This window comes from Scomber scombrus, chromosome 1 (assembly GCF_963691925.1).
Source record: "Scomber scombrus chromosome 1, fScoSco1.1, whole genome shotgun sequence".
Taxonomy (NCBI): domain Eukaryota; kingdom Metazoa; phylum Chordata; class Actinopteri; order Scombriformes; family Scombridae; genus Scomber; species Scomber scombrus.
In genome coordinates, this window is record NC_084970.1 from 37,383,005 (window position 1) to 37,400,504 (window position 17,500).

The 17,500-nt window shown below is 41.7% G+C and overlaps 2 protein-coding genes across 4 annotated transcripts in view; one reads left to right on the plus strand and one right to left on the minus strand.

The window, feature by feature from the left end:
* kifc3 (kinesin family member C3) overlaps positions 1–14,274 on the plus strand; it is a 60,967-nt gene extending 46,693 nt beyond the window's left edge. For 2 of the 3 annotated variants that reach the window (XM_062418541.1, XM_062418464.1), the window contains exons 10-22: positions 2,268–2,415; positions 2,850–2,980; positions 4,146–4,257; positions 5,430–5,611; positions 5,802–5,906; positions 6,095–6,225; positions 8,112–8,235; positions 8,407–8,536; positions 8,720–8,949; positions 9,273–9,422; positions 9,504–9,633; positions 10,070–10,116; positions 13,080–14,274. In XM_062418541.1, coding sequence (XP_062274525.1) covers positions 2,268–2,415; positions 2,850–2,980; positions 4,146–4,257; positions 5,430–5,611; positions 5,802–5,906; positions 6,095–6,225; positions 8,112–8,235; positions 8,407–8,536; positions 8,720–8,949; positions 9,273–9,422; positions 9,504–9,633; positions 10,070–10,116; positions 13,080–13,088 — 1,629 coding nt within the window. In that variant the 3' untranslated portion in view covers positions 13,089–14,274. The remainder of the gene's footprint in view (positions 1–2,267; positions 2,416–2,849; positions 2,981–4,145; positions 4,258–5,429; positions 5,612–5,801; positions 5,907–6,094; positions 6,226–8,111; positions 8,236–8,406; positions 8,537–8,719; positions 8,950–9,272; positions 9,423–9,503; positions 9,634–10,069; positions 10,117–13,079) is intronic. The other variant, XM_062418616.1, reaches the window with a different exon arrangement.
* A 2,534-nt stretch (positions 14,275–16,808) lies between these two features.
* katnb1 (katanin p80 (WD repeat containing) subunit B 1) overlaps positions 16,809–17,500 on the minus strand; it is an 18,191-nt gene continuing 17,499 nt past the window's right edge. Inside the window, exon 20 of the mRNA XM_062419213.1 lies at positions 16,809–17,500. This exon is cut by the window's right edge and continues 1,009 nt beyond it. The gene's annotated coding sequence lies outside the window, so the exon portion shown is untranslated.

Consider the following 17,500-nt stretch of genomic DNA (forward strand, 5'->3'; position numbering starts at 1 on the left):
CGGAAGTCCTTTTGACACCAAAACGGTCGCCCCCTGGTGGCCTTTTGATAGAATGCAGTTTTAAGTTACTTCGGCGTTGGCCTCATTTCAGAGGACCAGAACTCCCCGCCTGGCGAGTGATCAACATAGTTAACGTCACGTTACTTCAAGCACAGTCATTTTACATAGGGGGAAACACTGAAGTTACTTTAAAAGTGCTTCATTAAAGGTGACATCATCCTTTATTGATCAGTTTAATGAGTAATAAAGGTTCTTATAGGTTACTTTAACACAATGGTTTTTGGTTCTTATTTAAGAAACTTTTCCCCCTTTAAACCCTCACAGGATTACTTTAATTAACTCTAATCTCTTTTATTCTATTAACTTTAATCCTGTCATTATTAAAGAGTAAATTAATGGATTGTTAGGGTGAAATATTAAAGGCTTCATAGTGACGAGTAGCTCCAACGCTAATGCTGCTAAAACCTCCATTTCTGCTTTTTACATAAAGAAAAAACAATCAAATAAAATCAGATGGATATTGAGTTGTTGTTCTAGGCTAACAGTTTCCCTCTGTTTCCAGTCTTTGTGCTAAGCTAAGCTAACGTGTCCTGGACCTCTGACTGTACTAACACTCATATTAAACTCAGTGATCTTCAGTGTGAATGTGGCCTGTCTGTGCTTCAGGCTCCCGAAAACCTTTTACACCTGTGTGGTGACGTTTACCTGAGTTACTTGAGTTACTTGAGTTACCTTAGTTACCTGTGATACCCGAGTTAATGTACCTGAGTTACCTGAGTTAATGTACCTGAGTTACCTGAGTTACCTGTGTTACCTTAGTTAGCTGTGTTACCTGTGATACCTTTCCCTAGTTACCCTAGTTACCCGAGTTACCTGAGTTACCTGAGTTACCTGTGATACCTCTCAGCTGTTTGTGTTGAGTATGAAATGTGTTTTAGTTCCTCTCACAGATTCAATCTTCTGTTTGAAGATTCAAATCTTTTATAGTTTTTAGAGGTTCGATGAGATAAAAACACACTTTTACTTCCATATTTTCAGAATAACATTAAATAATACAGAATGAAAAAGCTGCAACTCTGAAGATCTTTCAGTTTAAAGCGATGGTTCGGCGTAATTTTGACCTAGCGTCTTATGCACCATGAGGTCTATCTAATCACCGTCTCAGCCCTTTTTTTTCATTTGGTCATAATATAGTGGAGTTCAGCCATCAGCTGAATGGCTTAGTACAGGCGCTAACGGACCCACCAGAGTATCTCGTAAATTACCCCACTAATAATGCCTGGGTTGTTATCAAACTTATACAGTAGTACAGATAGTCTTTACTCATAAAGACTGATGGCTTTTACTCTGCTGCTAAAGCTGTAAACATCATTGGAATATCGCGCGATCACTGAAATCCTGTGTGGTCGCGCAAGATCCCCGCACAGATCTCTAGATGTGCTGTGCGGGATCTCGTGCGACCACACGGGATTTCAGTGATCTTGCGATATTTCAATGATGTTTACAGCTTTAGCAGCAGAGTAAAAGCCATCAGGTAAGTGTTATTTTAATAAACTCCTGGTGTACTTACAAACTTCACAATGCATCGATTTAAGAGTAAAGACCCTATTAGTACTACTGTAGAAGTTTGATAATGACCCAGGCATTATTAGTGGAGTCATTTACGAGATACACTGGTGGGTCCGTTAGCGCCTGTACTAAGCCATTCAGCTGATGGCTGACAAAATGAAAAAAAAGGGCTGAGGCTGTGATTACATAGACCTCATGGTGCATATGACGCTAGGTGGAAATTACGCCGAACCATCGCTTTAAGTTTGATTTTCCCTAAAATAGATAATATATATATATATAATCATAAGAGATTTCTGATATTGATTCAGATTATTGAGGGTTCTTTTCTCTGGATGAGAGAAATCAGGACAGTAAAGATGGTTTCTAAACATTTTGAAGACTGATATATTTATGTTTGTTTATTTAATTCATTTAATCAGAAACCTGTAATACATTCTGGATCTACTATCGATTGATCTGATATGAATGAATGTGACTCCTGACTTTGTTCATAGTGCTGAATGTTTCTATTCTTCTCAGTGTGAAGCTCTCATGCTCTCAGAATATAAAGTGCAAGTAGAGAAGAAGAGATTTCAGCACTTTAACATCTGTGTTTTAACTATGAACATTAAGGTTTATGAAGCTGATGGTTGTTCCTCTCCTCCCAGTCTTCCTCTGTCTTCCTCTCTGCTCACGTCTTCCTCTCCCTCCTGCAGATCTTGGTGTACGAAGGCGAGATGGAGCGAGCTCAGGGTCAGCTGGAGGCCGAGATGCAGAACCTGGAGGAGGAGAAGAACCGCGTGATTGAGGAAGCGTTCATCAGAGCCGAGAGCGAGATGAAGGCCGTGCACGAGAACCTGGCAGGTCAGAGTTCAGATCTGAGATTCTGTGGTTTAACACTACTGTTGTCCTCGAGGCAAAGAAGGGAGGGAGGAATGGAGGAAGGAAGGGAGGAAGGACAGACGGAAGAAAGGAAAGGAGGAGGGAGGGAGGATAGAAGGGAGGGAGAAAGGAAAGGAAGGAAGGTAGGGGGAGGGAGGGAGGGAGGGAGAAAGGAAAAGAGGAAGGAAGGAAAGAGAGAAGGAGGGAGGGAGGGAGGAAGGACAGACGGAAGTAAGGAAGGAAGGAAAGGACAGAAGGACAGACGGAAGGGAGGAAGGAGGGAGGATAGAAGGGAGGGAGGAAAGGAAAGAAGGAAGGAAAGGAAGGACGGAGGAAAGAAGTAAGGAACGACGGAAGGAAAGAAGGAGGAAGGAGTCTCTGTTTGACTCTGATGCTCTGACTGTTTTTTTTTATAGGAGTTCGTATGAACCTGCTGAGTCTGCAGCCGGCTCTCCGGACGCTCACCTGCGACTACAACTGTCTGAAGAGGCAGGTGCAGGAGTTTCCCTTCATGCTGGACAAAGCCATCACAGAGGCCAAGCAGGAGGTGAGTGAGCCAATCAGAGGAGACGGCATAGTCAAAGTCACATGACTGCAGGGTTCACGGGTTTAAACCAGATGAGGAGTTCCGGTCCTCTGAAATGAGGCCAACGTGGAAGTAACTTAAAACTGCATTCTATCAAAAGGCCACCAGGGGGCGACCGTTTTGGTGTCAAAAGGACTTCCGTCTCTATACAAGTCAATGGAGAATTCAACAACTTCTCACTTGATTTCTAACCTCGGTAAACGTTTTCAAAATGTGTTTATGGTCTCAATCACTAGTTTAAAGCCTTCTTCAATGCAGTATGATGTTCATTTGGGACATTTTGGCCTCCCTGATTTTATATGTGATGATAAAGCAGGGTATGCATTAGGGCGTGGCTACGTGGTGATTGACAGGTTGATTGGTTCACAGGTTCAGGAGGGCGCCTCATGCTCCTCCTGATGCCCATATAAGTAGAATCCATGTTTTTATTTTTCCCAGCATGCACCTGAAGTTTTCAAGATGGCGCTGCTCAGATCCGATACTATTGGCCTCCGAGCAGCAGTCCACAAACCAATGGGTGACGTCACGGATGTTACGTCCATTTCTTATACAGTCTATGTTAGATACCCATCATGTGAATAGAAGCCTCCACTCCTCCACATCTAAATGATTTGATTTCTACACAAAATATGATATTTTCATTGCTTACTGTTGATTGGCTGTGAGTAAGTCCAAACAAATGATGTTTGATTGGTCGATGCAGCATGCTGTGTTTAATCTGCCTCCATTCAGATGAATTAGAGGTTTTATTTTTAGGTGCAGGTTTGATATCAGTCTGAACTTTAGACAGAAGTTAATAAGCTGCTGTTACTGCAGTGATGCTTCATTTATAAAGCTGCACCCATCATCATAAAACTATAAAAACAGACATTAATTCATCTCCATTAAAGCTTTTTATGGGACTTTAATCCAGAGACATGAAGCCACAAGTGTCCCAGATGTTATTAAAGAATGAACATGACACATTTATAACGAGGTCAGAATATAACAAAATATAAATCAGCGTTTTATTCTGATCACGATGTTTTTGTGCAGCTTTTTTCTATTTTTAAATTCAGACGTCATCATTAATCTTTTGTTTGTGTGTGTGTGTGCGTGTGTGTGTGTGTGTGTCTGTGTGTCTCAGATCTGTCAGGTGATCAGCGAGGTGAGCTCCACCAATCAGGAGCTGCTGAGGAAATACAAGCGAGAGATGAACCTGAGGAAGAAATGTCACAACGAGCTGGTTCGACTCAAAGGTCTCAAAACTCAAACTCTGATTTCAAACATAATTTTACATTAAAATGTCAAACGTTGTGTTTCTATGTCTGTTCATGAATCAAATACAGTTCAGGACAAACATTTAGTCTAAAAGTATTTAAAGTATGTAAAGAACTTCCGAAATCCGCCTTAAAAAAGTGCATTTTTTTAACAGTAACTCTTAACACAGTAAAGAAACTGAACTGCAAATTCTCAGAAAGTCTCAAAACTCAAACTCTGATTTCAGACATAATGTTACATTAAAATGTCAGACGTTGTGTTTCATTAACTGTTCTGTTAGTAACTGTTTCACTTTATATGGAAAGATGCTGAAAGTCGGGAAGGATTTCCTCAAATTCAGTCAGATTCCTCGTATGAATGAACGTGTTTAAACTAATAAAACTGATTCTGAAATCTCTCTCAAAACCTCAACACAACTAAACTAAGATAAAGTTTTACTGTTTTATTTCCCAACATGAAACTTCTTCTCCAGACTGTCATGAATCAAAGGGAGCGTGTCTATGTTTCCACATTTCTAAGAGTTTATTACAATTTAGACCCCATGTTACCACAGCCCTCTGTACCACAGACATGTGGTGTCCTGGTCCCTCTGTAAGGCTACGAGTGAAAGTCCCTCATGAGCAATCATTTACAAATTAAGCACTGAGGCACAAGATCAGGTAGACCAGGCTTTTCTCCTCATTGGCTTGACCAATCCATCTGATACGGCACTCTGAGCATTGGCATAACCAGGGACTTATGGAGCCAAATTTTCAAATTTCACCAATTTAAAACATTTAAATGTAGAAGTTGTATCCAATCAGCTGATGCCTGACTATCATGCTAGAGACTGAGGTTTGTTTCCCACTTTGGCCGAAAGATTCACGTGTGACACTGGGAGCCGTAGACCCGGACGAGTTGTAAAATATAACCCTAACCCTGTGGGAACATAGAGCTGACCCCGAATCTAATACAGTTCAGGACAAACACTTAGACTAAAAGTATTTAAAGAACTTCTGAAATCAGCCTAAAAAAAGTTTATTTTTTAACAGTAACTCTGAAACTTTGATTCAGACACAATTAAAAAACAGCAAATATTCAGAAAACATAAATAGAAAATCAGTGAAAGTAAACACCTGTTTCCTCCCGTTGTCCCTGTCTGGTTGCCTAGGTAACATCCGTGTGTTCTGCCGCGTCCGTCCCGTCAGTCAGGACGAGCAGGACGCCGCCGACAGTAAAACGATGCTGAGCTTCGACTCGGACGACGACGCCGTGCTCTACCTCTCCAACAAGGGAAAGATCATGACCTTCGAACTGGATAAAGTGTTCGCTCCTCAGGCAACGCAGGAGGAGGTCGGTTATTGATTGATTATTGATCACTGATCGGTCTGATGTATCAGTTTAATATTAACTGTGTTTTTTAATGTTCACAATATTCTTACAGCAGCATATAAACAGATCAGCTCGTATTAATCAGAATAATTATTGATGATTGATTATCAGGTGATTCATCGTCAGTCTGTCTTCTCTCTGATTGGTCCAGGTGTTTCAGGAAGTCCAGTCTCTGGTCACTTCCTGTATCGACGGCTTCAACGTCTGCATCTTCGCCTACGGACAGACGGGTTCGGGTAAAACCTACACCATGGAGGTAAGATCAGCGTTAACGTGAATCTGATGATGAGATGAGTTTAAATAAAAGGACTGAAAACACCAATAAATGTCAGAAAAGATTAAATGTTCCCACAGTAGCAGGTGTAGATTCTCAGGTGTGATCAGCCTGTTGACCCCTGACCCCCCCCCCCCCCCCCCCCCCCCCCCCTCTACGCCCCTGTTCAGGGCGTAGTCAACGACCCCGGCATCAACCAGCGAGCTCTGCGTCTGCTGTTCTCCGAGGTGACGGACAAAGCTCCAGACTGGGATTATAAGATCACCGTCAGCATGGTGGAGATCTACAACGAGACCCTGAGGTGAGAAAACTACACAGAGCTGGTCCTCGGTCAGCTGATTCAGCAGAAACACTGACTGTGTTTAAATGGGACCAATTAATTACATTTTATTATAGTAGTTTTAGAGGTAACACTTTATTTTACAAGTCCCTTAAATTTAATATGAATGTCTTGAGTCATTTGCAGATATTTAAGTTTTTAAAGACATTTTACAGAAAGTTTGGTACAAATAATAACTGGACTTACTCGTTAACTCTCTATTATATTCAGGTTCTGTTCATTTGCAAAAGAAATCTTTATAAATTAGACTCTTAGTACAATATTTAGTCAGTGTGTGAAGTGATATTTCAGTATATGATGTTAATATAAGCCGGTACTTACAAACTAAACCAGTTTAACACTGTAAAATGTCCTTAAATTAACTTTAAATACCTGAAAGTTAGTCAGGAAATCAGTATAAAATATAACCAGCTGTGAAATAAAGAATCAAAGTTCCTTCAGTGAGAAACTATTTTCCTCTAAATTAGAACCGAACGATCAGAAGTCTCACATCTGTAAAACGAGGCGTTACGAAGTGTTTTTGTTCTGCTGGAAGGTTTAAAGGGTTACAGTCAGATTATCTGTTATGTAAAAGTGGATCATATGAAAAGCTTTTAGTCGTCAGTCCAGATGTTGTGTAACAGAACATCTGCACAAAGCCGCTGAAGCCTCAACATCTGGATCCTGGATCAGAATTTTTTTTAAAAACAGTTTTTGGCAGAAAATGTTCAGAGCTCTGAGAAATTCAGATTAACGTCTCAGATTATCTGCAGCTCAGTTTAATTCAGACGTTTAAAGAGGAAAACAGAAACAGGAAAATAAGTTTTAAAGAGGAGACTCGGGTCATGAAGAAGGTTAAAGTCTGAGCTCACTGTTTGAAACATCAGGAGAGACGTTTGAGTCATTTCATATAAACCTCAAACACATGATGCTCCGTCTATAGAGGATCTTTGTCAGCGTGCAGCTCGGACTGTACCATCAGGATTTAAAGCAGATCTGTGCTGTCAGGTTGTTGTTGGAGCTTCAGCTGATACTGGTTATTCAGATGAAGAAGAGAATATAAAATATAAACTAGATGACCAGGAGAAGCAACACGTAGACAGATGTTGTGTTTTGGTCCAGAAACTCGTCTGTTTCTGCAGCTGTTTGGTGATTTTATCAATTTAAAATATATACATATAAATAAATATATCCTTTAATGTGCTAAAATCAGTCTGCACTCATCTGTAATATGTGTAATAATAATAATAATATGTCTAATATTGTCTGAACTGTGATGTTTCCTGAAGAAAATCGCTCTGTCTGTAACTGTGATTTGCTCAGCTGTTCCAGAGCTATGAGAGCAGTGATGTGATTGGCTGAGAGTGAATTTATTAATCAAAACACCTGCTGATTAATATTCAGCTTCATTGCTGCCTGAACTCATGAACTCAGACAGCAGGTTGAGTATGATGAACCTGCTGCAGTGTGACCAGCGTCTCCTGTGTTCTCTGAGCCCTGAGTGCTGGTCTGCAGGTAGTGATGTTCTCTGTGTTGTCTGAGCCCTGAGTGCTGGTCTGCAGGTAGTGATGTTCTCTGTGTTCTCTGAGCCCTGAGTGCAGGTCTGCAGGTAGTGATGTTCTCTGAGCCCTGAGTGCAGGTCTGCAGGTCTGCAGGTAGTGATGTTCTCTGAGCCCTGAGTGCAGGTCTGCAGGTAGTGATGTTCTCTGTGTTCTCTGAGCCCTGAGTGCTGGTCTGCAGGTAGTGATGTTCTCTGTGTTCTCTGAGCCCTGAGTGCTGGTCTGCAGGTAGTGATGTTCTCTGTGTTCTCTGAGCCCTGAGTGCTGGTCTGCAGGTAGTGATGTTCTCTGTTCTCTGTGTTCTATCAGGAACCTTTTGGGGGAGAACCCGACAGATAAACTGGACATAAAGATGAACCCTGACGGCAGCGGGCAGCTTTACGTTCCCGGACTGACCGAGTTCACCGTGCAGAGTCCTGAAGATATCAACCGGGTGAGAGCCGACACTTCCTGTTTCCCTTTCAGTGTAAAACGCATAATTCAGGATTCACAATGTTTTTGTTTTCTGTCAAACTCTTTTTTTTAAAATTTGGTTTTATCGAAAAACTACAGAATTAATTATTTGTGTGTGTGTGTGTGTGTGTGTGTGTGTGTGTGTCCTCAGGTGTTTGAGTTGGGTCACATGAACAGAGCGACCGCCTGCACCAACCTGAACGAACACAGCTCTCGATCTCACGCTCTGCTCATCATCACTGTGTCAGGATACAACACAGCTACTGGAAACTGCACACAAGGTACACACACACACATACACACACACAAATACATACACAAGGTACACACACACACACACACTCATATATATATACACACATACATACACATACACACACACACACACACACACAAATAAACACACACAGATATACACGCTCGCACACAAACACACATGTATGTGTGTATGTGTGTATCTGTAGGTAAGCTGAACCTGGTGGACCTGGCTGGTTCGGAGCGGATCGGTAAATCCGGAGCAGAGGGGAGTCGGCTGAGAGAAGCTCAGTGTATCAACAAGTCTCTGTCAGCGCTGGGTGATGTCATCAACGCTCTGAGGAGTAAACACGCTCACATCCCGTTCAGGAACTCTCGTCTCACCTACCTGCTGCAGGACTCTCTGAACGGAGACAGCAAGACGCTCATGATGGTCCAGGTGAGACCAGAACCAGAAAACCAGAAACCAGGTCTAAGACAGCTGGATTCATTCCTTCCAGATGTGAAAAGAAAGAATACTTCTCCTTCTACCTTTTCTCTTTCTTCTTCTACTCCTTCTACTTCTCATCCTTCTCCTCCTTCTTTTCCTTCTACTTCTTCTCCTTCTTCTTTTTCTCCTTCTTCTACTTCTTCTCCTTCTCCTCCCTCTACTTGGTGTCCAGCTGCTTTCTAAACTGATGACCTCATGATCTTTTTAACATGTCTCCTCCTTCAGCAGCAGATGAATGAATGAGAGATAATCTTCTGACTGTTGTATTTCAGGTTTCTCCGTTGCCTAGCAACATGAGCGAGTCCGTGTGCTCGCTGAAGTTCGCCCAACGCGTTCGCAGCGTGGAGCTGAACGCCTCGTCGTCCTCCAGGAGACACGAGAACTCGTCCACGTCGTCCTCGCCGACACACGACAGCGTCGAGGTAAAAACACACAAACAGGAAACAAACTGTTTATTATTTTATTGATTTATGTTTTTAACTTTGACCTTTGACCTCCTGCAGCTGGACTCGCCCCCCGTGACCCCGGTGCCCCTCCCCATCTCACGGGCCAGCAGCGCCGGCTCCACTCTGTCCTCCGCCTCCAGGACTCCCAGCAGCACCAGAAGGAGATCCCAGTCCCAGCTGTCCACAGGTAACACACACACATACACACACATACACACACACACACACACACACACACACACACACACACACACACACACACACACACACACATACACACACACACACACACACATACACACACACACACACACACACACAACACACACACATACACACATATACACACACACACATGAACACACACATGCACGCATACACACACACATGCACATACACACACACACACTCATATATGCACACATATACATACACACGCACACACACTCATATATATACACACACGCACTCATATACACACTCTCACACTCACACACACACACACATATATACATATATACACACACACACACACACACACACACACACACAGTGAGGTGAAGAGGACTCAGATAAATATGACCAGGTGTGAACTGTCTCTCCTCTGATTGGTTGGTTTGCAGACAGACAGGTAGACAGAGCCAGCCCATTGGTGGGGGACGGTGGGCAGGTAGGTGGGGCTGTATGCTGATTGGTGGATAGCTTGGCATGGAAACGCTCAGCATGGCATGGTGCCCCACATGGTCGACCCCCCCCCCCCCTCCCCCCTCCCCCCCCCTCCTCCTCCTTCCTTCCCTCCTCCCATCTAACACGCTCCAACTTTAACCTCAGAGCTCCTCCTGCAGCTCCCGTCTGCTCCTGCAGGGGGCGACACAGAGCCTCTGCTGCAGGGATCAGTGAGCCTGCTGCTGGAGAGATGCTGCACCGCATGGGTTATATATGACAGGAGAGGGATGAGGAGGAGAAGGAAGAGGAGAGGGGGGAGGAGGACGAGAGGTAGAAGTAGAAGGAGGAGAAGAGGTAGAAGAAAGAGGAGAAGTAGAAGAAGGAGGAGGAGGAGAGGTAGGAGGATGAGAAGTAGAAGGAGGAGAGTTAGAAAAAGTAGAAGAAGTAGAAGGAGGTAGAAGAAGAGGTAGAAGGAGAAGAGGTAGAAGAAGGAGGAGAAGAGGGAGAAGGATGAGAAGGAGGAGAATTAGAAGGAGAAGAGGTAGAAGAAGGAGAGGTAGAAGGAGAAGTAGAAGAAGGAGGAGAAGTAGAAGGAGAAAAAGATGGAAGAGAAGAGGTAGAAGAAGATGGAGAAGAGGTAGAAAAAGGAGAAGAGGTAGAAGAAGAAGGAGAAGAGGTAGAAGAAGAAGGAGAAGAGGTAGATGCAGGGCATTAACTCTCCATCAGCAGCAGGTTGGTGATCTCTGCTGCAGTTCCTCTGGTTGCCAGCAGGGCGGCGAGCACACTCACTGTTCCTGTTGCCTGTGTTTATGAATCTCAGCTTCTGTGCAGATTAAATATTAAAGTCACAAGGAACGGACTCGTCTGTTTCTCCTTCCAGGTTCACAACGTTTAGTTCAGGATCAGTTCCAGCTCAGAGTTCAGGTTCAGGTTCAGGTCTAATCCTGGACTCTGAGCTGGAACTGATCCGAACATTGTAGTTTAAAATGATCAGGACTGTGACGTCTTTAAATGTCTACTTATACTACCTCTACTTCTTATACTTCTTTTACTTATAGTTTTCTTCTTCTTCTTCTTCTTCTTCTTCTTCTTCTTCTTCTTCTTCTTCTTCTTCTTCTTCTTCTTCTTCTTCTTCTTCTTCTTCTTCTTCTTCTTCTTCTTCTTCTTCTTCTTCTTCTACTAAGTAATGAAGCCAGTGATCGTTGTCGTCTCCAGACTCGTTGTAGAGTCTTTGTGTCTCTTCCTTGTGGCTGCAGTGTGACTGAGCAGGTTTGTGGGTGTTGTGAGTGAGTTGGTGTCTGGATGAATCTGGTGTCTGCTGCTCTGTGGCCTGGCTGAGCCCCGCTGATGATGATGGTGGTGATGATGATGGTGATGGTGATGATGAGCAGAGGATTGTGGGGATTTCTGCCTCCATGTCCACACTGAGATAAATCTGAAAATACTGTCGGATATTAAAACATTAACGTCAGTTTATCCTCCGAACAGGTTTATTAAACTTAAGGAAACCAGGAAGAAACTTCATGAAACTGATCAGATGTTGATACAAGAATAAAATAAAGTAAAACATTTATAATTTATAGAGAGTAGCAAATGTTTTTTTGTCAAAGTTCAAATATTTGTTTTAACGATTTCCTCGACAAACTGTTTATATTCCGACTCAAGTTTAGTCTCTATACCATAAAATCCCCGTCAGTCAATAATAAATGTTTGATTAATCCTTAATGAAGCTGTCAGAGTGAACAGACTGTAGTCTATTTATTTATGGGGAGAAAAAAGACATTAACAATCACTAGTTTATTTTTCAGGAGAACATTTTACAGAATATGAAGAATATAACAACGTGTGTGAATGGTGTTTTTTTTATTTAATTTTGTACATTTGCATACAAAATATATATCAGCTGCACAAAATATAAAGAAAGAAGCATTTTATTTCCATGTTTACACACTGTGGGTCACATGAGGAAAAGTCCAACTAATAGAAATGTGTATATGTCTGTAATGTATCTTAACACAGAAACTAATATAACAGGTTTATATTCTGACATCAGTTTACATTGTTTTACATTTTATCATTTAGCAGCAAATTACAAATAACGCGAAAAAAATCACGTGAACTTTGTGTCTCAGAATACTACATTACCCATGAGCCTCAGCTGCTTTATAATAAATAAATGCATCAGTCAGAGGAAGGATTCTGATTGGCTGTCAGTGTTTTTATCGTTCATCAAATCCAACGATATCGTTCTCTATCGTTATCGTTGTGGTGTGAACTCCTCCAACCACATAAGTTAGAAACCATAGACTGTATATAAGAAATGGAGGTAACATCCGTGACGTCACCCATTGGTTTGTGGACTGCTGCTCAGAAGCCAATAGTATCGGATCTGAGCAGCGCCATCTTGAAAATTTCAGGTGCATGCCGGTAAAAATAAAAACAGGGATTCTACTTATATGGGCATCAGGAGGAGCATGAGGCGCCCTCCTGAACCTGTGAACCAATCAACCTGTCAATCACCACGTAGCCACGCCCTAATGCATACCCTGCTTTATCGTCACATATAAAATCAGGGAGGCCAAAATGTCCCAAATGAACATCATACTGCATTGAAGAAGGCTTTAAACTAGCGATTGAGACCATAAACACATTTTGAAAACGTTTACTGAGGTTAGAAATCAAGTGAGAAGTTGGTGAATTCTCCATTGACTTGTATAGAGACGGAAGTCCTTTTGACACCAAAACGGTCGCCCCCTGGTGGCCTTTTGATAGAATGCAGTTTTAAGTTACTTCAGCGTTGGCCTCATTTCAGAGGACCGGAGCTCCCCGCCTGATTAGAACCACATTTAAAACTTTATATTTATAGTTATTATTATGTATTGTTAGCAGTGTGGACATGGTTTAATCTGGTCTAATGTGCTTTAATGTGGTCCAACGTGTCACATGACGCTCTGGTTTCCTCTGCAGGACGACTGAAGCTGACGGCCTGAACGACCCGGAGTCGACGCTGATTGGACGTCCGGGTCTGAGCGCAGGGTGTCAGCCAGCACCCTGCGCCCCCCCCAGCACTCCCAACACCACCCCCCTCTCCACCTGCTGGGACTCCACCTCACCCCCCACCCCCCTCCCCGCTCCTGCTGGATTTATTATGCTCCTCAGCCGCCTAGTAGCAAAGACTGATGGGAACTTTACGGCCTCTGATCAGCAGAGAAACGGACTGACGTATTGATTTCTGTGTCTTGTTGCCGTGGTGATTTTACAGCCTGACAGGACTCTAATGACTCGGATGACAAAACCACTTAAGAAGCCCCCCCCCTACTAAAAGTTCCCGAGCTCTTCCCGTCTGAACTGTACTGAAACCTTCGCTAATGTCTCTTTCTAACCCGAACACCCCCGAAAAATCAGTATATGCTTTTTTTTTCCAATCACAGTATTTCTTTTATTGTTTCTTTGTAAAGTTGCACTTTAAACTTCTAGATTATTTTCTAACCCACAATCTGAGATGTGGTTGATTATAATATATGCATAATATGGTTTATATATTTATGTTTGACATGCTTTAATCTTTTTTTTTTTTTTTGTTAAATTTTGAGATTTATCTTTTTGCTGCAGGATTCAGACGATGAAGCTCAATCCTCCTCATTTTCTCACGGAGGCTGTCTTTACGTTCCTCAAAGTCCTCCTCCTCTATCCAATCAGGGTACTCCACTGATACCGAGCTGTCCAATAGGACGAGAGCAATACGCGGCGATCCTCTCCTGTGTTACATGATTGTCTTTTTGTTTTTTTCGTTCCTGTGGATGTTGGACGAAGCTTCGTGGAACAAAAGAAAAAGAAAAAAAAGATGCTCAAATCTTAACTTTCCTCAGCTGTTAATCTTCGGTGTGCTCCTGCCAGTCCTCACTCCGTCACCTCCGTATTAAAATAAAATAAATTAAAAAGTAGGAAAACCACAGGTGACCTTTGACCTCAGACAGAGCTTTGACCCGGTGCTGAGCTGCTGACGTGACGCAGGACGAGTAAAAGTGTTTGTCGTAGTCGTAGTTGAAAACAGGAATGATTAGAAACACGATGAGCTGCTGTGTGTCTGCTTGCTTTTTGTCTCCACTGTAGATTTCTACAGGTTGGCTTTTTTTTTTGTATTCCCTTTTTAATAAACACTCCAAAACTAACTCAGAACTCTCCGTCTCCATGTTGATGTTCATGTGATGTGTTTGTAGAACCTCAGTAAAACATTAGTGGTCTCAGTAGAACCTCAGTAGAGTCAGTGGAACCTCAGTAGAGTCAGTGGAACCTCAGTAGAGTCAATAGAACCTCAGTAGAACCTCATTAGAGTCAGTGGAACCTCGGTAGAGTCAATAGAACCTCATTAGAGTCAGTGGAACCTCGGTAGAGTCAATAGAACCTCAGTAGAGTCAGTGGAACCTCAGTAGAACATTAGAGTCAGTAGAACCTCATTAGAGTCAGTGGAACCTCGGTAGAGTCAATAGAACCTCAGTACAGTCAGTAGAACCTCAGTAGTCAATAGAACCTCAGTAGAGTCAGTGGAACCTCAGTAGAACCTCAGTAGAGTCAGTGGAACCTCGGTAGAGCCAGTAGAACCTCAGTAGAACCTCAGTAGTCAATAGAACCTCAGTAGAGTCAGTGGAACCTCAGTAGAACCTCAGAAGAGTCAGTAGAACCTCGGTAGAGTCAGAACCTCAGTAGACATTTTGGGTGAAACAGTTAATCTAGTTCGGCATAAAGAAGAAACAGCTGACAAAGGTCAAAAATACATCAATCAAACTTTATTTGTAGAGCACTTTACAGACATGGTAATGTAACAAAGACTCAATTAAAACAGGAAGGGAGGAAAAACAAGAGGAAGGATAATAATGTAAAATATAAGAATACCCAAATAAAATAAAGTGGGTAAAACCAGTAAACGTGAGGAGTATTAAAAGATGAGAAGAAAATAAAATAACAGCTCATTTAATTGACACGATGCATCTTATTATCTAATTTGCAAACAAACAGAAATGTAAAGATGAAAGTTTGATTTTTTTTAGGGGCTTCATGTGGATCTACTTCCTGTTTAACAGTCGGTGTAATGACTGTTTGAAGCTTCCTGAAGTCTTTGACTTGTTTGGGTTTGTGTTTCTCCTCCTGCTTCCTCTCACAGATCAAAAACATGCAGCTTAGTTAACTGGTCTCTAAATTGCCCGTAGGTGTGTCTGTCTTCTCTATGTGAGCCCTATGATTATAATAATTAATTAGAGCTCCTCCTAGTGGTTGGAGGTAAGAACTGCTCTGCAGCAGCTTTTAATGAACCTTCATACCAGACTTCACAGTTACAGCTCAATGACTCATTCAAGTTTTTAAGTTAAATAAAACGACCACAACACAAAGGTCTAATTTAGTCACCAACAATTATCATGCTTTAAAAACATGAGTTTGTTTCCATAAAGGTTTTTGTCACACAAGTTTAAAAAAAAAACTGTTATTTGTTGAGATCCGTCTGATGTTTGTTCTTTTATCCTCAGCACTGTGGAGGTTTTAGTTGTTCACATAATTTAATAATTAAACTCTAAAATCTCCAGAATCTTCTCACTGAAGGATTTCACTGTTTTCTATTTGAAACCTTCCTGTCGTCCTCTCGGGTCAAATTGACCCTGTCTATTTTGACTGTTCCTTCCTCCCTCCTTCCTTCTCTCTTTTTTCCTTCCTCTCTCTTTCATCCCTTACTTCTTTCCTTCCTCCATCCCCCTTTCTTCCTTCCTTCTGTACTTCCTTCCTCCCTCCCTCCTTCTTTCCTTCCCTCCTTCCTTTCTTCTTTCCTCTGTCCGTCTTTCCTTCCTTCCTCCCTTCCGCTTTTCCTTTCTTCTTTCCTTCCTCCCTCCTACCTTCCTTCCTTCTTTCCTTTCCTCTCTTCCTTCCTCCCTCCTTTCCTTCCGTCCTACCTCCTTTCCTCCCTTCCTTCCTTGACTCGAGGACAACAGGAGGGTTAAATGACTTTGAACGCATCATTTCTCCTCAGTCCTGTGAATCACTGTGATTGGTCGTTTGGCGCCACCTGCTGGTCAAAAATAAGAACTCCACACTTTACTTCAACATTTACAACTTTATTTAAATAAACAGAATTAAGTGCACATTTAAAACAGTGTAGATCTAAGTGTAAAGAAAGTAGAAAAAGAGTGAAAACATTTTTATCATCATAAAATTCATCATCAGAGTCTGTGATGAACTAAACGTGTCGATCACAAGGTTTCTACTCGGTGTTCGTTCTCTTTCTCCTCAACACCCGATCACATCTCTGACTGACAGACTTGTTCATTATGAACCATCATGAATGTCAGTCACAGATAATCAATAACAACCTGAGATCCTCCCAGAGCAGCATTAAAGGGACAGTCTGACATTTAAGGAGATAACTCACTTTACTTCCTACAGATGGGTTAAAAGAGGTGATGCTACGCTCATATGTCAAATATCTCCAATTATCTCTATTAATAGTTTAGTCTGTTAATTGTTAAATGGTGAAAAATACCAGTTAAATACCAGTTATTATTTCCCACAGCTCAAATATCTTCAGTCCAAAATATTTAGCTTACAGTTAAATGTGAAAGGCAGCAAATCTTTACATTTGAAAAGCTGGAATTTTGGCATTTTTGATGTCGTAAAATTACTAAAACAATTAATCAATAATAGTAATAGTTGTTTAGTAACTCTGTCGATGGACTAATTGATTAATCGTTGCAGCTGCTAACTGGAAACAACTCGTCTATCAGCATCTAAAACATTAAGACTTCTTTATTTAATTAGTGCGAAAACATCATGAACTCAGCGCTGGTTGCCTAGGAGACATAATGAGATATCACATGTTAATTAATGAGATTTGGAGCTTTAACAAAGACAGGTTTGCATCAAACTTATCGGACAGATACGAGAATGCAAACCATCTTTTCTTCCAACTCGCTATAAAATGTTGAACTGTTCCTTTAACTTTTGAAAAGCTGGAATTTTGGCATTTTTGATGTAAAATTACTAAAACAATAAATCAATTATAGAAATAGTTGTTTAGTAATTCTGTCGATGGACTAATTGATTAATGGACGCAGCTGCTAACTTAGCACGAAGACCCGAAACAGCTCGTCTATCAGCACCTAAAACGTTAAGACTTCTTTATTTAATTAGTGTAATAACTCAGCGCTGGTTGCCTAGGAGACATGACGAGATATCACGAGATTTGGAGCTTTAACAAAGACAGGTTTGCATCAAACTTATCGGATAGATACGAGAGTGCAAACCAATCTTGCAAACCAAATCTTTTCTCCCAACTCTCTAAAAAAATGTTGAACTGTTCCTTTAACATTTACGACTTATTTATTTAATTAGTGCGAAAACTCAGC